The sequence below is a fragment of the Calonectris borealis genome, chromosome 1 (genome assembly GCF_964195595.1).
Source record: "Calonectris borealis chromosome 1, bCalBor7.hap1.2, whole genome shotgun sequence".
NCBI classification, from domain to species: domain Eukaryota; kingdom Metazoa; phylum Chordata; class Aves; order Procellariiformes; family Procellariidae; genus Calonectris; species Calonectris borealis.
In genome coordinates, this window is record NC_134312.1 from 84,869,980 (window position 1) to 84,897,724 (window position 27,745).

At 42.9% G+C, this 27,745-nt stretch overlaps 1 protein-coding gene across 4 annotated transcripts; it reads left to right on the forward strand.

Annotated features, from left to right (window-relative positions):
- Positions 1-142: 142 nt before the first annotated feature.
- FOXJ2 (forkhead box J2) lies at positions 143-27,630 on the forward strand. Of its 4 annotated transcripts, none has more exons than XR_012675827.1 (11): positions 143-1,418; positions 16,112-16,464; positions 16,992-17,066; positions 19,056-19,124; positions 19,494-19,634; positions 20,060-20,258; positions 22,116-22,442; positions 22,843-22,944; positions 23,408-23,608; positions 24,172-24,271; positions 24,369-24,459. XR_012675827.1 is itself a non-coding variant. In XM_075163581.1 (11 exons), exons 2-11 carry the CDS (start codon positions 16,132-16,134, stop codon positions 25,130-25,132), a joined length of 1,635 nt encoding a protein of 544 aa, XP_075019682.1. In that variant the 5' UTR covers positions 147-1,418; positions 16,112-16,131; the 3' UTR covers positions 25,133-27,630. The 4 variants fall into 4 exon arrangements, 3 of the variants coding, with proteins under 3 accessions (XP_075019699.1, XP_075019682.1, XP_075019692.1); XM_075163581.1 differs by lacking the exon at positions 24,172-24,271 and adding an exon at positions 25,044-27,630 and having other exon boundaries at positions 147-1,418; positions 24,369-24,467; XM_075163591.1 differs by lacking the exon at positions 24,172-24,271 and adding an exon at positions 25,044-27,630 and having other exon boundaries at positions 147-1,418; positions 20,063-20,258; positions 24,369-24,467.
- The last annotated feature ends 115 nt before the right edge of the window (positions 27,631-27,745 follow it).

The following is a 27,745-nucleotide window of genomic DNA, read 5'->3' on the forward strand; positions in this document are numbered from 1 at the left end:
GCCGAGGCCCGGCGGAAGGCGGCGGAGGCGGCTGCTCAGCCCCGCGCAGGCCCGTGAGCCGCCGCGGCCTCCCGTGGTAGCCGGGCCCGGGCAAGAGGAGCTGGGGCCTGGGGGGAAGCCAGGGACAGCCGGGGTGGGGGGACGCCCCCGTAGCCTGCCGGGGTGGGGGAGAGACCCTGTCCGCCGCCCCATCCGCAGCCGTGAGGGGACACCCCGTTAGGCAGCCCCGCTCCCGGCGGGGGGGACGCCCCGGCGGCCCCTCGCCGCCCCCGCCTCGCTGACAGGCCGGGGCGCACCCGCCTGCCAGCCCCCTTCCGCGCAACTGGTGGGGGAGCTTAACACTTGTCCCCTTCGCCACTGACGAGCCAAGGGTGGGCAGAGGCCCCCAGCACCCAGCCCTGGTAACTATCGAGAAGCAGGTCTGCTCTTCCTTACTGTGGAATAGAGCCTCCTGGAGCTCCCTCCATACCTGTTTACGGGAGAGGCATCCTCAGACCCCAGTTTCCGAGGGTTATGAGAATAACCCTTGCCACCTACTCCCCCCTGCTACTGAGGAAATTCCTCCCCCAAGCAGAGGAGACGGCCGTTCCCCAGCTGTTCTCCAGACCAGATAGTAACAGGGGAGTCTTCACCCCGTATGCCCAAGAGAGGCAGTCCCCAAGACAGAAATAAGCAGGAGCTCCAGATACTTACCTAGTAATTTTAATTATTTACATCTGCTGAACAGGCAACAGAGAAAGCAAAACAAGGGAGAGAGAGCAGAGGCAGATTTAGGTATTCTTCTTCCCTTTTCCAGTTGCTGTTAACCACTGGAGATAAAGGTAATTTCCAATACTGACCTCATCCTCCTTCATCCCAAGGAAGATCCCTCATCCCCTAATCCCAAGAGCATTTTCTTCAAATATCCTGTGCAAGGAGAGAAGACACACCTCCCAGTTACAGGGGAAGGAAAAGGCAGATTTTGCTGATAGTATCCACAGAGATAGCAAGAATTTTTTCAGAGAAAGAGATTTGCCCACCCTTAAAGACAAGGTGCACCTAGAGGAAAGAGAAGAGAGATTTACAGGTAGGGAGATTGGGGAAGTTGATCTCTGAAATAATCTGACAATCAGTGGAAAGGCTGTCTCCCAGGGGAACACCCCTTTAGTAGTTAGCTGCCAAAAGGGAGAGAGGATCTCCATCGTGGGATAAAACCAGCAGTTTTAGGGGACTGACAATCCCAAGCAGATTGTTTCAATACTCAAGATCCTGATTTCATCCACAATCCCTTCGCCCTCAAAATATTTTTTGAAGAAGCTCTTGGAATAGCTGACAGCAATGCTCTGAGGATGGGTCTCAGAGAAGGAGTGTGAAGGGCAGCACCCCAGAAACCAGCACTGAAGATAATCCACCTCCCTCCAGAAAATCCTCCAGACAGAGTGAGTGACCACATTATATCACCTCTCTATTCCTAGCTGTCCTTCTCTTTCGTCTTCTGTCCTTATTTTCCATGTCTCTTCTCTCACTGTATCTGCTTTCCTTTTAATCTTCTCTCTCTCTGTTTCTGAACCTCTCCCCAGCCTTCTTTTTCTGCATGTCTTTCTCCATCTCTCTCATTTAGCTCTTTTATATGCTATATGGAATTGACCTGATTCTTTCCCTCGCTCTTTAGCTTATGGGATACCTTAGCCCTATTTAATTGTAAGAAACCTCTCTGCCCTTTCCCTTCTACTTTCTTTCACTGGTGTATTCATCCTAGGCTCAGCCTTTATCATCACCGGTGCAAAATTAATTTCTGTCATTTAGGGGTCATTGAGAAGGATAATACTGGCCAAAAAAGCATTGAGAAGACAGGAGCAGTGATTTCTACTGCTAGTGTCCAAGGATGCACCCATGGGGTTGGCATGTCAGTTGTTCTCCATGTGGGTCCTACTATGCTCGTAACTGTGGGAATAAAATCATTGTGCGATGCAGACCTCACTGTGCTTGGGAGCTGAACGTACAGATCCCAGTGCTAGTACTCTGAGATGTGTGTCCTAATGTACCTAGGGACTGTGGGATGAATTCTGGAAAGAGTGCCCTTGAGAGTGGGTTCTGTGGTGCTCAGGGGCCTGGGAATGAAAATCGTGACAGTGCTGGTGGAACCTGCTCTGAAAGCCAAAAGAAGCCATTCCGTTGCCACCAGTCTTCATCTGTGTTTTATGCTGTGTTCAGGGGCTAGGAATGTGAATCCTAGTGCTAGTGCCGTGCTGAGCCAAGCTGGCTGCTTTTTGTAAATGAAGCAGTTAATTTCCAGTCACAAATGAGTATCCTGACACTAACGTAGGGATTTCGTGAGAAATCAAGTCCGAGGGAGACTTCATCTCAAAGGAAGCCAAAGCAGATTCCTGTAGCAGAAGAATCATGCCTAAGGATATCTCACCTGAGATATTCCTGTTACTGTTCTCCAGTGAGATAGCAGTGAGGAAATCCAAGATCAAAGGGTCCTTGGCCAGGACAGGAACTCTTCTGGAATCCCTTTGGGAGCACAGTGGTTAACAGGGAGTCCCTGAAGAAGGAACTCCTTGGTGTAATTTGCTAGCAAGATCAGATAAAAGATGCCAGGTCCATCCAAAGTGATTCCCCATTTTGGCAGAGAATTTTGACAGTTATCCATAGCTTCAGAAGGTGCCTCTTTCTAAGGGAAGGCTGAACCATGAAGCGTACATATGTTCTGGGGGTACTGTTAGATGCCCTCCTACTTGTTGCCCTATAGTTATGCAATCAGCCTGTTTTGAGTACAGCTGTTTTATCTGACACAAGGGAAGAGATAATTGAGGCATTTTGGCCTTTGTACATTCAAGAGGGTAACTGTCTTTTCATGCTCTTGAGGTTAATTTACCTCGCGCTGCCCCCTTCCTCACAATAATGACTTGACGTTTTTCAAGTGCTTTTGGTTCTGATGGATGCCAGGGCACTTTACAGAGTATATATACCAGCCTTACAAAATTCTGCTCTCCCACGACAATTATCTTTCTGTATATGAAATGTTTTTTTCTTCGTTATTAATGATAAAGATTAAAATTTTGTATTCACTGCCCAAGCTTTAAATATTCATGACAGACACACAAGGCTGAAAGTCATATGCTGTAGAGTAATTGTTATTTATTTGTTAATTGCTGACAGGGCATTCAGTGCTGACTTGGACACACAAAATTAAGACAATCTCTGCTCTGAAGATCTCGTATTCTAAAACACAGCTATACAAAAGCTAGGACATACTGATAAATTTAAGGACGGGAATAATTTTTAGAGAGCATAGCTCTTCAGTGTGATCGTGGTATTTGCATCAAATGTTTATCACAGGCGAAAATGCAGCTTCCTCTGAGGTGGAATACTGCAGCTGTTCTGCACCATTTATTTTATACAAAAGTGTCCATAAAAGAAAAAGGGAGAGTATTATTTATCTTCATAAAAGTGCAAGGTACTTTATAGACACATTTAAATGAAAGTGCAATGTCTTTAAGAGTTTACATTAAGAACGTTAAACCTGAACACCTAAAATTAGACTTTAAAAACCACATTTAGGTACCTAAGTAAATAGCCTAATTCTTGTAAATGCCCAGGAACGTAGAGTTGACTTCAACAGAAGCAATGAAGTCTTCAGCATTTGAGTAAGAGACGCTTAGTTATGCGTGTATGGGTATGTAAATTTAAATTTGGACATTCATGCTTCCCAAAGTTGACTTTTAAAGTTGAGGCAGTCTGATCTTGTCCTATGTGCACTCCGCTCCCATCTGAGAACTGAGTGTGTGGCATTTCTCAGGTCAAGCCCTTAAGTAAAATGAAATGAGAAGGTCTGGAGAGTTATGGGAAAAGGATTCCGTTACTGAAAGATCATGAGGTTATATTAATGTTCAAGTATGTGTTCTGTAAGTTCTTGGGTTTTATCTTGAAATCTGGTTCTGTAGGCAAGTTTCTAGGATAGAATAAGGAGTCAGAAAAGTTGGAATGAAATACAATAAACAGGTTGAGGAGTTTGGATATAATTTCCCAGTCCAAGACGGGGTTGTGACTACTGTAGTACTTTCCCCTCGCCCCTATAAAAATACAGCTGAATGCTGGTGTCTCTGGAGAAGTTTTTTTTTACCTCAGAGATACAGGTATCTTTGCTTACTACCTCCTCCCCTAAACTTCAGCTGACCTTCATATAGTGGGAGATTCAGTCTGCATCGCAGTTTGGCTCTTTGGCCCTTTACTTCAGGTGTCAGAAAGGAGGTATGGTTAATGGCAACTGTGATATGGACAGCTGTCCCTCAAGAGCAGGACTGAGCTGATTATCTCATTTTACACACCTGTCAGACAGGAGTTACATCTCAGTCATTAGCAACCAAAAGATGCAATGCTTTTGGACTCATTTTTCCGTTTGCTTCTCCCAACCTTGGGTAGAATTGTAACCAGTGATTTTCAGACCTCCTGTGTTTTGTAGTATTTCCATTTGCAGAATCTGTTGATGAGTGATGCTTCAGAATTGAAACCTTAAAAAATACTGTTTCTAGCATTTTCGGTCTGGAAGAGAACTTTGAAAATATGAGTAGTGCCCAGATTAAAGGACAGCTTAAAATGGTATCTCCGAAATGTTTGAACTCTCCAGTTGTGTTAACTCTGAAGCCTAAAGAAAAGCATTTATTGCATTCTGTATTGCTGGCTGTTGCACATTGTGTTATTTTAGCAAGAATATCCAGTTGATGCATTCAACCTCCAGATGCTTATCATCTTGGTAGGAGTCAGTATTGCTACTTGCTATCTGTTCTGCTGTTGTTTTTTCCTTCTTTCTTTTAAAGGATGTATGATGAACTTAAAAATTGATAACATATTTCTGCCCTGTACTCATGCATGCAGTATGTTTTCACAATTAATTAATTGCAAATTTTCATTTTAAGTTTGAAATAAATATGCAAAATATGGGGAATGTTTCAAAATTCAGAGACCTCACAACAGAGTTTAGGACCAATTTAATGTTGTGTCCTGTGGTGGTTTGCCAAGATTTGGACTAGACTGTCGTTTTATCCTTCTGTCTTTGACCTGACCCATCCTCTACCCCATCCTATCATGAACCTTGGAGTTGGTGTCTTAAAGGTAGATGACGCAGAGATTTTGCTAGTTCCTGACCTTTGTGAACCCTTTCCTGAATCCTGTCCCGGGCTTCCTAGCATCGTGTCACAGTCAGGTTCCTCTCCTGCACCTTTAAGGCCCAGCATGTTTCCACCCCGCCTACTTCTTTACTTTCATTTCCTCCTACACCCCACTTCTCCTCCCAGTTCTCTCTGTACTGCTCTTTGCATCTCATTTTCCATGCTGTCCCTTTGGCATTCTGTCCTGTGGTCCTATAAGCCTAAAATGCTGCTTCTCTCTTCATCAAGTAAGCGTCCCTCATCTTCTCTCTAGGATTCTTCACTGGCAGGAATCCTCATCTCACAGGCCCTGCTCCTACTTCCACACCTGCATTTTGACGTGTTCTTGGTTTGGCTTTCATTAGATTAGATGCTTGTGGACACAGAGTTTTTTTTTGTCTGAGGTTATGTCAAGAAACCTGTTCTTTTTTACCACTATATAATAAATTTTGTTCCTCTGAAAATACCCAATTCTGCTAGGCTAGGGATTGGCGCTTTGTCTCCATAATCCATCTGACTCATTTATTCTCCCACCCTCCCTTCTCCGCTGCCTCCTTCCCTTCCTCAGGAATAGCTGGATTTTAGTTGGTTAGGACGAAAAGCCCTTGCGTTACGTTCTCTGGTTCCTCCCAGCACTTCAGGGTCTTGGTTTTGAGAATTGGGGTGAACAATTTTTGCAAGGCCCAGTACCTCATTCCTCATCTTTCTAGACTGGTCAGTTTACTTGATGTGAAGTCAAGAAATAAGGGAATGTGTGTTCTTTTTTTGTCCTTTTTTAGGTATAAGAGAGACTGAGTAATGAGGGAGAGGGGGAGATGACGAGTGAGAGCTTTTATACCTTGAGGAAAAAAATATTTGCTTTTTGGTTTTTTTACAATTAGCAATTCAAATTTTGTTTATGCTCTCTGCTGTATAAAGACTGTGGCTGATTATAGCAGAAATATGTAATTACTGTTTAAAGTTCGAATCTGAATAATTGGGAAGGAATCTGAACTTTTTGTGGTCACAAATTAAAGGAGCAAAGTTTCTGAATTCTCAGTTTCCCCAAAAAAACTATTGTTAAGTAAAACCAAAACAATTTTCCCTCCCCATCAGGAACTTGCAGAGAAAAATAAACAAGCTGCTAAAATAGTTACCTCTGAAAATCCCTTTATTTCTACCTGAACAAAGCAGACAAACTCCAAAATGGGATTTTGGAGACCTGTGTTCTTTGCATGGTTCTGCTACTCCTTTGCTGGCTGACCTTGGGCTGCGCGCTTCTCCATGCATAGCTTCCCATTTATCCTGGAATAGGTTATTGATGCTTTATAAGGGTTCCAAAGTATAAGGATGAAGAACACTTTATACAGGCTGGCTGTTCTTCTTGCTGTTGATTACCTTAATTACGATGTGATATTGAACTCAAAACCTCTATATGCCGCTTTTTGTAGCATTAAGAAACAGTGAAAGCATGATGCCCCAATTAATTTTTGTTTCAGGGAAGGACCTGTGACTCCAAAACTGAAAGATCCTGTACCACGTCTGCAGCCTAGAACTGTTTTTTAAGTTGACTTAAGTATAGATATTCTGACTCCCTTGAAGCTTCTCCTAAGATCTCTAATGACCTTTTCTTGGCCAGGTCTCAGGGTCTCTATTCCATCTTCATCCTTCTTGGCTTCCCTGCTGTTTTTGACACTTGATCATGCCCAGTCTTGAAATCTTGTCCTCCCTTGACTTTTGTGTCAGTATTTTCCTGGTTTCCCTCCTACTGTTCTAGTCATTCATTCAGTAGCTTCTGCACTAAGCTATTTACCTTCCTCCATTTATTTTTTTTTTCATAAGTTAGACACAAAAATCTACCTCTGGTATCCTCTCTTTGCTTTTCTTTACCTCTTTCATGCCAGTCATACTAAATTATGCAACTTGGCGTACTACCTTAACATCTTTTTTGAATGATTTGCTGCAAGTTTAAGACTGCTGAGGCCAAGACGGAACTCCAGAAAGCTCCTTTGAGATTTCCCTTTGTTTCCAGCTTTCCTCTGTTGCGAGCCTCCACAGTTGGGCCTATAACATGGGTTTTCTCGCACTCTTCTTGCTCTGCACATACAGGATAGGGGCTCATCTTCCAGTTTCATGGCCTGAATCTCCCACTTCTTTATTGGTCTCTTTGGGTAACCCTTATGCTTTCTCCTTCATTTACCATCTCAGTTACTGCTAGCTATTCTTGCTGGCCTCTGACAATTGTGTTACCTTGTAGTCTTGTTAAAAACACAATTACTGAAGCTATCCTCCTGGTGTGTTTTCTCAACATGTTGCCATCTCCTCCTTGACAAGCCTGTTCGTTGGCTATCATCCACCACATACAGTTCCAGCTTCTTCTACTCGCTCTAAGGGGCCTTCACATTTATGTTTCGCCCCTGTCTGTCGCTGTCTCTTATTGTCCTTTGCGCTGTCAGCAGCACAAGCATGACATTGTGCTTTTCCATTTCTTGCATGAGCATCTCTTCACATTCTTCCTCAGCTGACTCATACCGTGACACATATAGGAAAATTGCCAGCCAATAGTGGCCAGACATACTGGAAACTACGTATTTGCATATTTGAAAATTATTCAAAAGGTCTAACTGATATTCAGAGGTAATTGTCTTATTACATGTACCCTTCTCTCCCTGTTTTCTTTTGTAAAGAAGGGTGGTTACAAAAGTAAATAAAAATCATCATAAACAAAGACACAACATCTCAAAGACTAGGAATGTCAGGGTTGGAGCAGAATAATATTTACTCGCAGTTGCAAGGTGGCAACTGTGGCAAGTATGTGTGTGGAAGAAAGGGGCTTCTTTCAGTATCTGTAAGGAAATGAACAGGAGATTTAGTTTGAGGATGATACACAAAATGGAGCATTTTATGAGTAGGATGCAGAAAGCCAAGTAGCAATACTAGCGTTTTAAGCCAGAAGAAACTGTTAATGGGTGTGTGTTCCTTGCTAGTGTGGTTCTGAATCCTCTTGACCTTCAAGCTTAGTACAAATCTTTACAAGTTGTGAGCCTGGCTAGGGATTGTCAGGTGTTTTGTCTCCTGGAAGACAGTTCAGTCAGTTTAGTTCAGAATAACCGCTAACAGACTAGTGAAAAGGAATTATGTTAAAACAGTGGTTGAGACCTAATTTATGAGCTTCACACAGTATTACTTGATTCTTCTGATCATTCTCCAACTTCAATTTCAGCTGCACTTTGCTTCCAAACTCCTCTTTAGCAGGCTTTTCTGCAGTGCTTGGTAAGCTTAACTCTGGGAGCATCTGCTGTATGTACATTTTGGCCACGTGGTATCCGACTAATCTGCACTTGATACCAATTTCCTTATTTTCTGTGAATTCAGTGCACAGTTCTTGCTAGTGCTTGATACCCATTTCCACAAGTGAGACAGAATGGGTTGTGGCTTGTTTAAGCAACTATTGCAGAGTTCGTATTGACTAATCTATTTCCAGTGGTTCAGCCTTTGGTGAACAGGTTCTGACCACTTGCAGTCAGATTTTCATTTTCACTATGCCTGGCTGGCATTCATTTAGCCCTGGGAGCTCTCTTACATAGAAGCTTTGTAGTATTACTGTTATTAATCTGCAAGATTAACAGTCATTTTTCACTGATAGACCCATTTTTTTAATGGGAATAAGAATACAGTTCTCACTTATAAGTGCACGTTGCATTCTTTTAACCTGGGTTTCTGTATCTATCTTTGCAACGATGTGAAGATCATCTGAGCAAGATATTCTGCATGCTGATCTACTTCTGATGTTGTCTCTAATTTCAGAGACAATCTGGGTATCATATGAGTGTTTGCATATCTTGTACTGAAGGTTTACTACTGGATATGATTCTGATAGGCAGCTAAAATTGAAATCTTTCTCTTCAACCTGGGTGCTCCCACAAGGCTGTGGGAAATATCTTCTCTTAGATACAGTTTCTCTACCACAGACTTCCTGGTTTCCAAGGAAAAATTTCATTCCAGATATGTGCTCATAAATCTGAATTATTCCAGAAACAATACCCAATACCTTTCTCAGTGTAAGAGTAATTGTTCTTAAAGCAAATGCCAAAGATTTCTCTTGCCTGCCTTGGCATATGTTTAGAATTACAGCTCCTACTTCCAATGGTAAAATATTGCGTAGTGGAACTGAGGGCGGAGGGATGCTGTGGAGACATTTCTGCTGTGGTGATGTATTTTCATTGTGCTTCTTCAAAGTGCTTGGTTTACTTTTAACTTCAAATCTGTTATGGGGAGGGTTGTCATGGGACATTTGGCTTATTATTAGAATAAATCTTTTATAGTAGTCTTATTACAAAGAAAATAATTTTTGGCTCAGAAGTATTTTAGGCATACCAGTATTCTCAATATCATTTGCTGGTTTTTTTGACAGGTGTTACATATTCCCCACTTTCACTTATGCAGCATCATAAATAAGCAAACTAATCTTAACTTTGAACACATATTTTCAGACTGAGGGGTCTCTGCAATGTTTGTGCAGTATTTCTCTGCATTTTTGCTGCGTGTTTGTATAGCAGACAACAAAAATATTTGATTAGTTGATCTTATTAAAATCTGGCAAGGCACTAGCTATGCTTGATCCTAGCCTTTTATGCCTGTAAAGATACTGTCTCCCTTGACATGAGAATATTTTAGACTTTGGCTGTAATGCCATCTGTTGATAAGTTTAAATAAGCAGGTCAGGTTTTGTAAACTGTACCATTTTGTCAGTTTCGTACAAGACTAGTACATAATTACTTTTGGAATTGGATCCTGATGCACTTCCAACATGGGGTTTTTGGTGACTTTATAGTCCCCACATGACTTCATGCTTCATTAGTGCCAAGAACGCATGCACGGTCAGTGCCGTTCATTCACTAAATTCAAAATACAAAATTATACCTTGCTCGTGCACCTTTCACAAAATGGAGGGAATTGAAAGGTCGTATGTTAAAATGTGCTGTTATGATATTTATGTAATTAGTTACTATTATGAAAACAAATTTGTTTTCTTTTTATTTTTCCTCGAGACTTAATATGAACCTTATGTTGTTGAGATTTGTTTGTTCAAGGAAAAGTATATCTGTATAACAATTTAATTATAAAAAACAATTAGTTCAATGATTTATATTAGGCTATACATGGTCTAAAAGTTTTCATCTTCCTCTAACTCTGATTTTTCAGTACCGTCTTCGTGTGTTGTGTTGTGACTTTTAGGAAATTTCCAGTTCAGGATGCCATAATTACTGTACCACTTGTGTTCCTTTACGCAAAATAGCATCGTACATTCAAAGCCATTCTGTCTTGCACACTAAGTAGTTTTGAGTAGGGGCATAAGAGTCAGACCGCTGTGACATGGACAGGTGCAGATTGTGACAGTTCATATTTGTATAGGTGATACCATGCTGTGTGCTCTTAGGTGACAGTAACTTCCTTTGGTTGAATTCTTTCTTCCTTTGTGGCTCATGACTAGTGAGAACTGCGTGCCCCTTATTACCACATCTGCAAGCCTATAGTTTATTGGGAAAATGTTTCTCGGCTTGTTCTACTGCTCCCAAAGAAGGGAAACATGATTCTAGGGTATGACGATTTCTCTTACCTCTGCCCCAGGGACTGGTTTTCCTCCTTTCATACGGCACTGCAGACAGCAGTGTACTTTCAAACTGCAATGCTTTTCTTTTGGTTTGCTGATATACTAACATGACACCTACCACTCCTTCCAGATTAAGTTTCATGTTATGAACAATACCCAACAGCCTCTCTCTTCCTTCTGGATTTGATTCCAGAAACGTAAACATTTCCTGAAGGCTTCTCTCAAGTAGTTACCAAAATGATGGATAACAATTTCAGACTATGCAGGTAATCAGTATCCTTTTTTCTGATTTCTTACATGAAACACACATTTCTTACACTAAGAGCAGTGAGGATGTTTGCTTAGAGAAGATAAGATTTTTAAGTGTTTTGTTCCTGCCCTCTTAGTTCACACCTCCTTATTTTTGAGGGAAAGCACACGTCTTAAAATGGCAAATTTTTCTTCCTGCCAGAGTTAGCAAAACTGATTCTTTTCCCCTTCCTGTATTGGCATAAGAATACAGGTTTCTTGCATGTGTAATTTACACAAGTATGTCAAAACTGCGTTTTTCCATCAAAGTAGCAGCTGTCCGTTTCTCCATGCATGTGGTATTCTTATGTGTTACTTTTCTTCCTTACTTCTTGCGGCAGTTTCCTCTAATTGACATCCTACTTACCTTTGTGTTTCAGAAAGGTTGCAGTCAAATGGTTCTTTTTTGCCAGTTTGTTGGTTTTGAGTTTTTTTGTTTGTTAAATACCTCAGAAGCTAGGTGTATCTCTGAGTGTGTTAGATGGATATTGTTAGTTAGATCACTAGATCTGTGTTTCAGGCACCTAAATAGAAGTGACCTTATTTTTATATATATTGTACAGCAATGTCTCTCACTGCTGGGTAGTCTGTTGCGCATTTCTTCCTTCTCAAAGTTTATGTTGAGAAACCTAAGTTGAGTCTCCTTTGAATGTTTTGCCAGTAGTGTTTCACTGGATTGGAATAGCAGCAAAAAGCAGCAGTGAAAGTAAATATAGAAAAGTAGATGAAGAGATTTATTCTAGAATATGTATCTTCTGTAGGCTGTGCACAGCATAGTTTCATTCATCGTATGACACTCTGCTTCAATCGTAACTGATTCTGACTGGCCAGCCTTTGAGTTCAGCCTTAAAGAATGTTTCAGGCTATAAATGTTTATTAACTGCATTCAATATGACCCTTAGAGCGCTGTTCCCCACATTTCATACATTTTTCAATCCTGATATATAAGTAGCAGTGATCTTGGATAAGATCTGACTGGCTTTAGAGCAAGCATTTGCAAAAGAGCAGGGTGGGCAAAGTGGAGATTTCTTCAGTCCTGCGGCAGGGATAGTACAATCTGATAGACAGATAGCCTTGCATTTTCAGCCTGAGGTTTGGTTTGCTAGTTGCAAATATTCAAAGTAAGGCAGTAGCTTTCCTGGAAAGCTGTAGTGAGCTATTACTAGTCCCAAGTGAATTAGTGGTTATTAAAAGGTATTCAATGCTAGGATCTTAATGATTAATACATTTTCCTTGTGAATTAGACAGATTCTCGTCTGTTTAATTGTAGTGTTGGATCAGTGCTTGACTGTCATTTTTGCATCTCTCTGACCTGTCTTGACTTGAGCTTGTACTGGAACTAGTGCTTGAGAAATGAAGACTCTGCAGTCAATTTCCAGTTTTGATGGTGGTTATGACTTGGCTACCTTACCTTTGGTTTTTAAAGTCAGCCAAACATATAAACAGATACCATCTACCATGTAAAGTCAGAGATTATGAATTCTGGTCTTCGACTTTCTTTTTACTTCGTCAAAGTTAATTCTGGCTTGCTAATGTGGTAGAATTTTTTTTTAAACACTCTTGATTTCAGTTCAGTGTGTTTGTTAGTCATTAGTATTTTTTTTTTTCTTTGTTTGAGTGGGATCATAAGAGAAGAGTTTGAAAGAAGATTTGCCAGGCAATAAACTGGGAAGGGAAAGTTGGAAGAATCATCAGCTGCTCTGGTTTGGCTGTAGTCTTGTTTTATCATACCGTTAAGTAGTGTCAAGCTGGTGTACTGCTTGGATCAGGTGAATGAGATAAGCAGCACAAATTATAGCAAGTATTACTGTTACAGTAAGTATTCTTTCAAATAATTTAGTAGCCAATTACACCAAATTATTTTTGCACTGACAGTGTTCTGGAATTGCCACCTTACTTGAGTTTTGACGATGCCTGATTATTACAAATCCCATATTGCCAGGATACAGACTTACAAATCCAGTAACATGATCAAGTTTAAACTTGGAAAAAAAATCTTATTCCACTGCTTTGAAATTTCCCATGTGATTGTTATTGGGTCTGAGTCTTCACTTTCTGTCCTAAATTACTGTCTAGCATATGAGTTATTAAAAAGCTGCTGTATTTTACTGAAAAGTAGTTGTTTCAGTACTGGGTGATTAGTGCATATGTATATACAGATTTTTTTTTTTTTAAGATTTTGGGATTTTGTTTTCTTGTCAAAGATTTTTATAAACCAGGGAATGAAAATATTCAGATTCTTAGCGTGGGTGTAATGTGACCCAATTCTAACCTTGCTTGTCTTCCTGACAAGTGTATTTTACACAAATACGCAAAAGCTTGTGTATTTGACGATTGGCGTGTTGCATATCAACCTTACATTTTAGTGCATAGCCAAATCATCCTAAATGCTCTACTGACATAACCTAGGCAAATCTGAAGCTCTGTGAAAACTGCAGTGTTTCTTCTGCTTCTTGCATTTCTGGTGTTTCAGATTGGTATCTTAATCTGCCATAGGCTTTTATAACCTTATTTTCTTGATTTCTGTGCTTCTCTTAAAAAAAGAAAAAAAAAAAGGAGGGGTGGCTGGGAAATTTGTATTTATTTTACTTTGGATTTGTATTGTTAGTGCAACTGATATTTCAGAATGGTTTAATATGCATGTAATTTGTTCTCTGATTGCACTGTGGAAATTAAAATTTATATGAGGCACACTTACAAAATTAAGCATTCAACTGATATTTAGCTTATGTTTGTTTTCTCCCAAGTTGAATACTACTTTTAGTGAGGGCTGTACCTGTAAAGTTACCGTGCAAATGTAGCTGTGTTTTAGTTACATAGATACCTCAGCGGTCTGTCCATCCTCACTGGATAAAAATTCGTTGTTGCTTTACTTTTGTATAATTCAGGAAGGAGTCGTGCTGCTGTTTTTTTAAAATTTAAAATGTTTGAGATTAGATCAATTCAGCCAAAAAGAGCTACATTCAATAAACAACAACTTGAGGAGGGTGGATAACGGAAAGCCTTTTGCAGCTCTGATTGTCTAGTTAGCTGTGTAGCAAGTAGTCATCGCTATCATAAGTGATAGTGTGGCAGATGAGTAGATAGGTAAGTTAGTAGCAGTTGGGCTTTTCCTTTCCTCCACAGACAGAAAAATGTTTTCACTCGCTACAGATACTGTAGTGCTGCAATTTTACTTTCCAGTTTGTGCGTGCATACAAGTGTGAGTGATAATGCTAACTGTGCAATTAGGAGGTATTTTCTGAGCCCAGGGCTTTGGAGCCACTGCTTGTGGTGGTTGAGGGATGGATTTTGTTGGGGTATTGTGTGGGTGTTTGAGCCCTAAGAGGTGTGATGAGCACATGCATGAAAATGAAACGTTTAGTGCATACAAATGTCTTGGAATGTAGACTCTTAAGTGCTTTTGTGCTGTGAGAGCACTTCAGTGCAGAAGTGCAAGGTATAATGCATATGGTTGTGGGGGAAGAACGGGGAGCTTCTGTGTCAAAATGCTGAGTGCATCTGTCTCTGGATCTGTGCATCCACACTGTGTTATTGTCAAATACCTATTTTTAGAATGAGTATCTAATTGGTATTCATGCAGATGGGTGTCTCCCTGTCTCATCTGATCCACTCAGATGAGTGATGCACTTGGTGGGAGGTGTCTGCTGATGAATCTTTCCTAAGCAGAGTGTGTTCATGTTGGTCTGTTCTCTTTTACATGTATGCATGCGTTTAATTTGTTCCATGAGTGTGTATATAAGTATGTGCATGTGTGTTTGTGCATTTACCTTTTGTATGGACTAGTATGCTCAAAGATAGTATATAATTTAATCCTCTAAAAAGATGAATTTCAAAAATGGAAGATGCAGAACTTGCAGCCCTTCAAGACATGATTCTTCTCTTTATGCAAAGAATTAAGTGCAGAGCAGTGCAGGTTGTGGCCATGGAAACTTAACTACCTCAGTCCAGACTTCAAGGGATTGCTCCTAGTATAGTGATGCAGCCAATTGTGAGTAAGAATGATGATCTTTCTGCTACCTTGAGTACTACAAAAGGCAGCATACAAGTTTGTGTGCTAAGTGTACAAGTTCATACAAGTTCATGCTGCTAAGTATTTTCTTCATATAAAATAACTGTTAAGTAGAAAACCCTGGGTACAAGTGCTAGCCATGTTGGACAGGTCTGTTTTATTTTTATGAGGGGAAATATATAGTATTTATGAGAGGAAAGATCCTAAGTCTGTTTCCATCCTGTGGCAAACTTGTTGTGTGACTTTGGACAAGTAAGTTTTTCTGGTGTCTCAGATTTGGGGAAAATAGTTGCCTGTTATATTGTGAATTAAGCAAGATTTAATGCAATAAAATGATATGTATATTTAGGAAAAATGGGTTATAGTAGGCAAAGCTTTAACTATTATGAGCTTAATATAGTCTTCCACCTCGACATGGTAGACGTAATTATCTATATATAGTATTATGCATGATCCTGGTGTTTTAAAATGAGATATGTAATCCTAGCTCTAAGGAATAGATTCATTATAATGTCACCTGATGCAAAAAGAGAGGCTAGGCCTTAGAGAGAAGTGTATTTCCCCCCAAGTTAAGATAGTCACAGTCCTGACTTTTCCAGATGATCTAATTAGATTGTGGTTTGTATGTGGCATGAAGGAGTATTCCCTTTTAGCTATGATTTTCCTCTTACCTGACACAGTAAACCTACTGGATTACAGGTAATCTTGGTGAAGGTCCCAAGGTTATATTGCTTATGTAGTAAAGGAGTGAATGTGATACAGCTGCTGAAAAGGCTCGACTGCCTTTGAATAGGTCTTAGTTCTTTACCTGGAAACAGTTGGGATGCTCTGGGTAAGACTGTCCTAGCAATGTTACCATCAGCACCGTCCCAGGACAGCAAGGATGGTCCTCCCAAAGACACAGTCATAGGCCTTTTTGGATGATTCTGTCTGGCTGTGAATAAGGTATATGAAGTAGGATGATCTTCACACAGGTGTTTGTGATAGGGGGAGAAGCAGAGGAGGAATGCAAAAGGATGTTTCTGTTCTTAGGGTTCACCTTGTTTATTTCTCAGGAGTTCCCTTTCTGCTCCTTTCTCCTCACAGATACTCCTGCTTCCAGCATCATGGCCTCTGACCTGGAAAGCAGCCTCACTTCCATAGACTGGCTCCCACAGCTTACTTTAAGGGCTACTATTGAAAAATTAGGGGGTTCATCACAAGCAGGACCTCCAGGAGCTGCCCGAAAGTGTCCCCCAGGCTCACCGACAGATCCCAATGCCACCCTGAGTAAGGATGAGGCTGCAGTGCACCAAGATGGGAAGCCACGTTACAGCTATGCCACTTTGATCACATATGCCATCAACTCATCACCTGCCAAGAAGATGACGCTTAGTGAGATCTACCGTTGGATCTGTGACAACTTTCCCTACTACAAAAATGCTGGTATTGGTTGGAAGGTGAGGACTTGCATCACTAAAGTACCCTTTTTGTCTAATTACAAGACTTATTTTCTCAATTCCGTGCAAAATATCCTCATTGAGCAAAATAAAAAGACAGATATGAAACTAAGTTGACCAACTGGAGAAAATGCAGAGCCAGAAGTCCCATTTTCTCTGAGAATTTTGTTGTATGTATGTGGTGGCCCCTTAAGAAGGAGCCTGCAAAAAAACCACCAATAACAACCAAGAAAAACAAAACAAAAAACCCCCACAAAATCCCCATCACTACCAACCTCTGCATCACACTGATACTATTTTCATTGCACCTTCTGTAGATGTATAGGTGGTTCAGCCCCATATTATTCATTGCAATCCACCCCTCTCCTTTCCACAGCTTCTGTTCTGCTCCATTCCGGGTATATGTAGCGAGCTTTGGCTTTTGAGTATGCACCATCCTTCTATTTTCTCTATCTGCTCCCGGGCATACTCAGAAGGCTGTATGTTTTTGTTGTAGCACTTACCTGTATCTCTTACTCTCTCATCAGAACTCTATTCGTCATAACCTCTCTCTGAATAAATGTTTTCGGAAGGTGCCTCGACCGAGAGATGATCCTGGGAAGGTAAGAAATCTGCATGCTCCTGGGGAAGCAATTTAAAACTGCAGGGAATAAGCTGGGGTTGCCCTTTCTAACTCATGGTTGGAATTTGAAACCTAAAGTGTAGGCAAAAATGGAAGCACTAGTAAGATTTACTGCAGTGCTTTGGCTACAGAAGCATTCACTTAAAGGGACCCTGTAAGGGGACCTTAATGGTTTTAGCAATTATTTTTCTTATCTCTGATCTTTGGTTGACTTTAAACATACTGGAAGAAGGAAAAAATGGGGTTGAATGTACTTTATTAGTTTTGTTTCTTTTTCTTCTTGATCTTTATGTGTAAAATGTGGGTCTAGTCCAACCTGTTTCTATTATGAAAGACCGTAGTGGCTGCTGGTGAATGGCAGGACTATGATGTGACATCATGGGTTTCATGGAGGCAAGATCCATGGAAGTGAGAGTAGAACTACAACCTATTTAGACTTAAACATTTGGTGTGGGGAAAAAAATGTCACCATCAGATAGTTCAAATCTGCAGAAATCATTTACAGGTAAAACTCAAGAATTTAGGAATTTGTTGGCTAAGTAAGGGCTAATAAAGCTCTATCAGTAGATATAGATTGTAAAGGGGAATTGTTAGTAAAACCAAGACTTGGCATCTTGGCATGCAGATATTATTACTATTAAAAAAACCCAAACAAACAAGAAGAAGGAGATGGTGGGAACAAGAAGCTATGTATTTAGACAGAAAGATTGTCTCCTCCCCCCCCATCCTAAAGTCACCAGAAAGGGCCACTTGCTCAGGCCTTTTATTTCAGGTTATATTTAAAGGACTAAGTGGTGCTCAGTTGGCATCTATAAATGGAAGTAGTATATCTTTGAAGATCACTGCTCAAAAATACCATTGATTATATGGCTTATTCCAGGAAATCCTGACTTCAGTGTATATGTTTGCAGGTGTTCACTGGCATGTTGGGCTGGGTTTATAATGAGAACCTGTCCTGTGCCTGTCACTGATTATTCAGATTTGAATTGGAGGTTAAAATAAGTGAAATCACACTCTAGAATTCTCTTTATACTTATTCAGAAAAAAACAGACATAATTATAGACTATTTTATGTTGAAAGGGACCTCTGGAGGTCAACACGCATCCCCACCCCCCTCCCGGACAGGGACAATTAGATTGGGTTGTGGAGGTCTTCACTGAGTTTTGAATATCTCCGAGGATGGAGATACCACAGCTGGGCACTTGTTCCACCGCTGCACCATCATTGTGACGAAATTTTTCTTTATATCTGATTGTAATTTCCCTTGCTGTAACTTGTGTTTGTTGCCTCTTATTACTGTGCTGTGCATTTTTGAGAAGAGTTTGATTTTGTCTTCTTTATAATCTCCTTACACAGTTGAAGACAGTGGTTAGATCCCCTTAGCCTTCTCTTGTCCAGGCTAAACAGATCTCTCTGTGTGAACTGCTTGTACATCACGTGTTTTAGTTCTTAACCATCATGGTGGCCCCTCTTTGGATGCATTCTAGCACATCAGTGTCTGTCTTGCACTGGGAACTCCCCAAATGGGCACAGTACTCAAAGTGGAGTCTCACAAGCATGGAAAAAGGGCGATCCTTCTAGCTGTCTCTGCCCAACTTTGAGTTGGTTCTCATCAGTCAGTAACAAATTCCTGTTGTGAGGAAGGTACTGAATGGGGTGTGCAGGCCCAAAAGAGTTGGCCTAGCTTGGCTCAAAATATCCTTTGCTCTTCCTGGTGTCCTGTCTTGGCATGGTGGAAATGTAGAGCGTTCTGCCTTCCACCAGTAGCATCGTACCTCATTTTTCAATACAACCCAGTACAAGAGAGGAATCTCTTTCCAACACCCAAGTCTCGGTTGTCTGATGTTCTGGAGGGTGGTCCTTGTGGTCCTAATGTTTAGTTGGTGCTGCATTCTTTGATTCAGTAACCCCCTGCTTCAGGAAGCTCTCTGATTTAATCATGCATTCACCAATGGGTCTTCTTTCCAGGGCTCTTATTGGACAATAGATACGTGTCCAGATATATCTCGCAAGAGGCGACATCCTCCAGATGATGACGTGAGTGTTGTTCTTTCCAGACAGCATGGAGCAGGAGGGGCAATTCCCCTCTTGTTCCAAGGAGTCCTTCCAGCATCAGACCATGGTATCGTTTTGGGGGCAGGGTGTACAGATGGGGAGACAAAGGCTAGGACTGAATGAACTAGCATGTACGTCCTGCTGATTGGCTGTTGTTGCTGCTGTTCAGTAGCAAAGTTAACCTTGTTTAAAGTCCTTTATCCTGACTCTTCAGTGACTAAGGCCCAGTCCTCCTCTTTGCTAAGCCATGAACTTCTACAGCGGGGGAGCTGGCTTCCCATCTGCAGTTTCACTTCTCCATCTGTTTTTGATTTCTGCTCCTTTCCTTTTCTCTTTCTTCCCCATCCACAGATACCACAAGATTCCCCAGAGCAAGAGGCAAGTAAAAGCCCCCGAGGGGCTGTTCCAGTCAGCACAGAAGCCTCTTTGCCACCTGAGGCCACCCCTCAGCTGTCGCTCCAGAGCACCACCTCCATTGCCAACTACAGTCAGGTGAGCAGCAGGGAAAAGGATAGAAGCCTTACAGTGGGGAAAAGGAGAGGGGGAGGAGTGCGTGAATGGAAAAGCGAAGTGGTGAGAAGAGAGGGAATCGTGCAAATGGTGATACAGAGGCAAAAATAAAAAGAAGGGAAGAAGCTGAAACTGCAGAGACAGAAAATAAGGAGGAAGTGAATTTTAACAAAGGGCTGAATGGAGTTAAGGATAAAGGCATCGTGGTATTACATAGCTGAAGAAAAGGCTGGAGACAGTGTGCTGCAGAGGGAGGGTGGTGGTTGATTTTCTTCAAGGAAAATGACATTTGGGAGGATTTGTTGGGAGACGAGCTAAAGGATGTGGGATATCAGAGCACGTTCTACCTGTATCTAGTCTCTGGATCCCTGTCTCAAGTTACAAAACCTTATTTCTACCTTTCTTAGCAGGGTGCAGGGCCTGTGGATGTTGCCTCTACTGTAGCAGGGGGGCAGGGCCGTGAAGGGGCTGATGTGCCAGCCCCGCTGTACAGTGCCAACCATGACTTCAAGTTCTCCTACTCTGAGATCAACTTCCAGGATCTTAGCTGGTCCTTCCGAAATCTCTACAAATCCATGCTGGAGAAATCATCTTCCTCTCAGCATGGTGAGTAACTATATGCGTCATGTGGGGTGGGCAGGTATCTGCCCACGCAGTCTTGTCCACTGATCTATCCTTGGTATCTCTCAGATCTTTCCTCGTTTAGGAGCCTGTGCAAACAGACTTTCCTTCTTTGGCATGCTGTAATTAGTTCTGCGAGGAGCAGATAAGAAATCTGCATGTCCTTTATCTATTGCTCCCCCTAGTTCTCCCAGAATAAAGAGGATAATGATTTAAAAATACCTTGTGTTGATACAAAAGCGAATGCTAAAATGGCAGAAGTTTAGAGAAGAAGTCCTGAAGAAAAGCATGTCGGAGAAGTATTCACAATCTGTCAGGCTAGAAACCATAAGAGGAAGGGGATTGTTGCATATGGATTTTCTCCAAAAGGAGAGTGGAAAGTCGTCATTGGTCAGATCTGTTAAAACTAGGATTGTACAAGGCCTTGGAGAATTGAGCTTTGTGGATTGAGAGCATGGAAGAGAGCCTACAACTCCATTCATAGCTTGCATTTCTGGATTGAGGAAGCAGCCACCAGAGGGCAGAATCGCGGTAGGGATGAGAAGAGATGTCCACGGAAAACACTTCAGAAAAATCTTCAGTTGTTCCTGCTCTTAAACACTCTTCTAAATATTAGTCTGGGGTATATTATTTGATGAGCCTCTCACCTATGCTGTCAACTATCATACACTGCAGGCAAAGTTTGCTACTCTAGGAGGAGCCTCCTGAACTTGTAGCTTCAGTGAAATAAGAATGTATTTCTTTTACTGCTTTCATCATGCTGGCACTTGAGATTCCTAGTAGGAGCCTGTTGTGTGAGGTGTTGTAGAATGAGCAAGCTACAAAAATGTGGATAAGAATCTTGACTCAGTGTGGGCCTCTGTCTGTAAAAGCTTAGCAGCGGTCTGTTGTTTTTTTCTCCAAGCCTTCAGCTGTAAGGTGGTCTAGGAAAACTTGCAGGTTTTGAGGAAATTTTGCAGGTAACTTTTGAGTCAGGATGGCAGTATTCATCCTTTTGCCCCATCGCAGTAGTTGGATGCTCTAAGGGTTGATTTTGGATTAGTGAAAAATCGAGGCTTGCTTGCAGATGGTCAAGTAAGGGCACTCAAAGTAAGAAAAGGGTAGCTCAGGTTAGTGGCATGTAATACCCTTCACTGTCATTTTTCCTGGAGGTTCCACAATGAAAGGGGAGAATGAACCAGGGAAGCAGACATAAGAGAGAGGCTGAGCTCCTGTTGTGGGGAAGAATGGAGAACACCTGATGCCGTTGCATGTAGGGGATGCCTGAAATGCAAGAGGATAGAAATGACACTCCCAGTGAGTCAGGAGGAATGATGCGTGCAATGTGCTCTGTATACAAAAGCAGTAGAATGTGTGACCTCTAATGATCTGTGTGAGAAAAATTGTGAAGGTTCCCAACCAAGCTGCTTGTAAGAAGGGAACTGAAGGGAGCTTTTGGAAACAGCAAGTCAGATTCATCAAATCATCTGTTTTCTAAATTATTTGTTGTTTAAGTTTGCTTAATGGTCATTTCTAGGAAAACAACAGGTGCATGAAATTTCAGGAGAGCATGGTAAATTACTTTGGTAAATACAGGAAAAATCCAGGGAGGAATTTAAGTGCCTAACTCTGTACTAGAAGTTTAAATCCTGCTGGGGCTTGTAGAGCCTTTTGTTTTGAACAGAATCTGGAGCACAGTGAGGGCATAATTGTGCAGGTGATAGTTGTTGGCAGCCTGCAGAGGGCACTCCAAAAGCTTCATAAATAGCAGAATGAGCAGTGTGAAATTAGAGATGGATAATTTAAGCAGAGGTCTGATCCAGGCAGCTCTTAAAGCTCCCTCCTCTTTCTTTTACTCGGCAGGTTTCTCTTCTCTCCTTGGTGACATGCAGCCCTCCAACCACAACTACTACATGTACCAGCAGCAGCAGCAGCAAGGCCCCTCATCAGTGGGTGCTGCTCCCCAACTCCACACTCCAACCCCAGAGGGTTGCCCATCCCAAGGGGGAAAGCAGCAGGGTGGTGAAGGTTATGGTCCTCCACCGGTGATGTCCATGCACCCACCCCCAATGCAGCATGGAGGCTACCACCAGCATCAACAACATCACCCGCACTCCCACCCACAGCAGCAGCCACATCAGCACCAGCAGCAGCAGCAGTCACAGGCTTCAATCAACAATGCTGGCTTTGGTGAGTCAGGGGTGATGGAAAGAACAGCTGGGGAAAAGGGAGCAGAGAAGAGCCCCCCAGACAGAAATTCCACAAGCAAGCTTTCCCTAAGTAGTGCCTACATTGTGTGTGGAAAAAGGGTGAAAGCCAGTTATGATTGAAATCTGAGAGGAAAATTGCTTCCTTATTGAAGGAAAGGAGGATATATCCACACTGGGTTTGGGATTCTGTTTAGGGATGCAGGATAAAGTCAGGGGCTAAATGAAAAAGGAGGCACCATCCCCAGTCTTCCAAGGGAGGAAGGATTTCTAGCTACTGTAGCATCAGGCTTTTTGGTGAGGAGAGGCCAATCATTTTATATTAAGGGGTGGAGGGAAAGCGCGGTCTGTATTGGAATAATCTTGTCCCCATTTCATTCCAGCATTTCCCCCTGATTGGTGCTCCAACATCGATTCCCTGAAGGAAAGCTTCAAGATGGTAAACCGGCTGAACTGGTCTAGCATTGAGCACTCCCAATTCTCAGGTCAGTGTTGGCCTAGTGACTAGGTCTAGTGACTCAGTGACTAGGGCTGTAGTCTAGAATATGTGAGCGCTGTGCCCAGATCTTTTTTTCAATGTAACTGTGTCAAGTCCATGGGTTTCTCAGTGGCTCTTCTATTTGTAAAATGAGGTGTCCTGCTTCGTGGGTTCTGTTAAAGACCCTGAAGCACTTGAACACTGCAAGAATTTGGGGCAGGGGGAATTAATTCATGAAAGTATGTCAGAAAGCTAACTGAGATTTTTCCCTCCTGCTCTTCCCTTCCCTACCTGAGTCAGTGAGACAGTATCCTAGATATGGAGCTCTCCAGGAGTTTGGTGACAGATTCGAAGCAATGAAGTTGGGTTTGTGGGGAGAAGGTAGGATTTAGGGGTAGAAGACAGAAACTCTTTGCAGGGAAGACCACAGTGTGAGTGCTGTCTTTGACATTGTCCTCTGTCCCCTGCAGAGCTGATGGAGAGTCTGCGCCAGGCTGAGCGGAAGAACTGGACGCTGGATCAACACCATATTGCCAACCTCTGTGACTCCCTTAATCACTTCCTTACCCAGACTGGTCAGCTCCCTCATCTGGTTGGCCCACAGCAGCCCCCCCGAATCTCTGATTCTTGTGCCCTGAACAGTGGCAAACAAGAGCAATCCATGAACCAAGGTAATTAGAAAGGAGACTAAAATGACATGTAAATGAAGGCCCAATTCTGTGAATATCCTAAAGTACTTGCTGCCTTGCCAGGCAATGTAGCACCGAGCAGCTCAGGGTTGGGCTGTCAGAGCTGTTCGTAGCAACTCCGCTTCGTCTGGCTTTAAAGAATTAGGATGTCCTATGTCTGTGGCCTAGAGAGACCGTTACTATGTGTTGCATACCATTGATAGGCAACCTCTCCGGGCAGAAATACATTTAAAAGGTAAACCCATAAAAGGAGGAGGGGGGGTGTTTTTTGTAGATGACCAACAGAAAGGAATGGCAAGGTAGAGAGATTGCTATTCCAGATGGCAGGAGCTGTAGGAGCTGTGAAGAAGAAAGCTCTTGCACCCATGTTGGAGAAATACTGACTGGACAAGGAGTAGGAGGATGCACTCTGAGGAGAGCACAGAGGATATCATGGTCTTGATACAACTGTGATGGTGTGTGTCATCTAGTACTGAACTAAATGGATGATATTGAGCCAGCTTGTGGCATTTCTGGATGAAAATTTTCTTCTTTTACAATAATAGAGAAACTCCTGCTGGTTCCAAGAACAAGATCCCTGACCAAGCTATAGCTTGCAGTTAGGACCCAACAGCTGAACATCTCCTCAGTATCCCGTGGGTCTGAGTGAGTTGCTCTGTGGCTGAGCTGCCACCCAGTCAGGGCCAAGACAGCTGACCAGAATGTTAACAGTTGGGTTTTTTTTATTCCTTTCCTTTCACAGTGAACTCCTATGGTCAGCCCCAGCCTCCCCATCTCTTCTCCGGGCCATCTCCTATGTACCAGATTTCCACCCAGGACTCTCCAGGATATAATCGCCCAGGTAAGGGGTGACATTAAGGCATATTTTACCAATGAACATTAAAGTTTCCCAAGCCCTTTGTGCATTTCTCCCAAAGCACTTACTAATCAAATGGAGCACTGAGGGTAGAGAGGGAGCCTGGACTGCAAGGGATCCTCCATTTAGGGCTCTGCCGTAGCTCTGGCAAGGTTTAGGATTTCAGTAGCCTGATTTCTTTCGCTTCACATAAATAGTCTTCTAGTTCAGCCTCACCCTCAGTGGGTTGCTTGAAGACAACTTTACATGAGAAGCTTCTGTTGATGAAGTCCTCTGTGCTCTATCAGCAGTCAACTGTAAGGAAAGTTAAGGAGGCTGAAACTTAACCTCTGTAGAAGCTGCTGTGGAGAATTTCACAGCAGACCACCTACAGACATTGGTAAGTCCTGTCTGACGGGGAGAAATTCATGCCAGTAGTATTCTTGCTTGTTAGACTGTTGGAAGGGAGAAGGCCCGAATCCCTTATGCTTTCTTTTGCCCAAGGGCCCACTGTGAAAAAGCGTGGCATTTTTTATTCTAACTGTTCTCTTTCCTTTCTCTTTTTTCTTGTTTTTGGCTCAGCTCACCATCTGGTCCCTCGGCCTCCAGGGCCTCCTCCAGGCGCCAATGAGGAAATCCCCGATGATTTCGACTGGGACTTGATCACCTAGCGAGTTACAGACTTGATAGCCCGTCCTTTGTGAAGGACGCGGGAGGGGAGGGGGACATGGGGTGAATGGTGCCAGCACCACCCTCCCCAGCCTCCCTGCCTTGCCTGTATATAGATATATATTCTCTATCTCCGCCAGAGAAGCCACCGCAAGATGCTGCCGAAGATAATCCTTCCTTGCGTCCTGTTTTATCTTCTTTTTCTTCTTTTGTTTATTATTATTATTGTTATTATATTATTATTACCAATAATTGAGCACAGCCCTCCCCCTCCTCTGGTGGCCTCGGACGCATCAGATCGGCTCTTTCGTGTTATATGGCGCCCTGTGGAGGGCGGAAAGATGGGTCCTTGGTGCCATGAAAAGACCTCGGAAGGCTGAATCCTCGAGTGCATCTTTCTCTGCCTCCGTCATTTTGCGTTTAACAATCCCTCTTTCCCTTCAAGGTGGCCGGTGAATCTGTCGTATTGGCTACTGGAGTGAGAGAGCCTAGTGGACCCTGGGAGCCTGTAGTTATGTTGTTTCGTAAATGTTGTAAAGGTCAGGGGGCTAAAGGGACACTGGAGGGGTGATCTTAGCTCTGTGAACTTTCTCGCACCAGCAGGAGACGCAAGAAAAGAAGTAGAGTTCCCAAGTACAAAGAGAGGGTGATCCCTGAGGTAGGGAGAGCTGAGCTGATCTGGGAGGGTAGACCTGAGTTTGGAGAAAGGAGAATGTAGCAGAGGTGGTATTTCAGCAGAGAAGTTGGGTTTCAGAGTGCAGTGCCATCTGTGAGGACTGAGAGAGATTTTGAGGGAATCCTGACCTATTTCCTACACTGCCTTTTGCAGTCTCCAGGTGAAGCCTACATACCCATCAGGTAAAAGAAGCAGTCAGGGGTGTCACATGTGATTTCAGCAAATTCTGTTCCCCAGAGCTTTTAATTTCACTCCCCACCCCTTCAAGCCCTTCTTCAAAATATGTAGTGAGGCTCTTACTTGCATATGCAAATTTGGAAGTTTTCTCCCATCAGTATTTGCTCAGTTGTGATTTGGCCCTCTGCCCCTTGTATTTCTTTGGAGACACTCCTTGCCTGTGGTTGGAGAGTGCCAGCAGCAGGAGTCTTGCTGCGTAGGTGCAAATTGTGCAAATGTCAGTGGTTCCCACTTTGTGAATGGGCCAACGGTGGGAAGAGGAAGCTGCTGCTCAGAGTGGAGGTGAATTAGGGGACTTCTGGTCAAGGGGCTGGACCCTCTGGTCAAGCAACTGGGAGGCCCTCACAAGTGTTTTTTGCAAGAGGTGCATTAGAAGAGAGAGGACGAAGCGGGGCAGACTTTTTTAAACCGAACAGCCAGAGTATAGCATAAAAGGGAGGAGGATGGGTCAGACCCCTTGCAGTTCAGCTGGGGAGGTGGTGGAATCTAGTGTAAATCCTGAAGGATGAGTTTTGTCACCACTTGTGAATCAGGAAGGTGGAAAAGGTGCAGGAGCAGGAGTGAGTGTTGAGATGCCTCCTCCCCAAAGCTGTGTCCCGTGTTCCTCTTTTTTTCTAGTATGGCTCTGTTCTGTCAAACCTCTTGTTTCCTCTTACTAGTTTGTAAAGCTTCCCCCCAGCCCTTATTCCCTGTTTACCAGTGAAGGGAACCAAGATGGAAATAAAACATCATGGCCACTTGAAAGACCTGGGGCAGGGGAGTAATAACCTCTACTCTGACCACAGGAAGGTGGAGAACTAGCATTGCTTTTTAAATTTGCTGTAGGGATAAACCGATTGAATCTTTGTCAGGGAAGTGGACAGAGTCTCATTGTATTGGGGGGGGACATTTTTTTTTCTTTTTTTTTTTTTTCCTTTTTTTAAGTGTGTGTTTGGGGGGGAGTTCGTCATTGAGTGTTTCCAAGAGAAATGAGGAATCCCAGAGCCAACTTCAACATGGAGTCAGCTGTTATCTCTGCTGCCTCAGGATGGGAATGATACAGCTTGGAAGCATGTGTGGTGGGTTTTTGTGGAAAGTGGCACCAGAGACAACCATGAGAGACAACCTCTGGTAGGTGCCAGTTAGTGCTTTGCAGAGGATGTTACTGAGGGCCGGCCCTGTGGAAGTCTGAAAACACCACCGGAAAAAAAACAAACCAAGATGGCTCCTTCTGCGTATCCAAGTGCTCCTCATTTGCATATTTGCCTCATTTGCGTATTAAGTTGCGCCTCATTTGCATATGTAAATACATGCCGGTCAGTGTGCAAATTAGCCTCGTTCCTCTGTCCCTGAAATAAATGTGTGTTGTTAGTGCGTGGGAAGGCATCGGGCGGGCGGCGTGGAGCTCTGCGGGGTGCGCGGGTACTGGCCTGCAGGGAGGGGAGGGATGCCAGCCTGTCCCGCAGAGGGGTTCTTGCAGGCTCCTCCAGCGCGGTGTGGCCCCCCGTGCTCTGTGTCAGTGGTCAGGGAGAGAGGGGCGTGGTCTCACGAGTTTATTTTTGTGCATGCTTTCTTAATAAAAAGAAAAAGTGAATGTTTATGGTTTAACTCTTTTGGTGCCAGTATTGAATTTTTTTTCAGCGGCGCCTGTCAGGTGGGCTCAGTTCCCACCTACTTACCTTAGAAACAGAATTTGGGCCTGGACATCGCTAAATTAACAGCC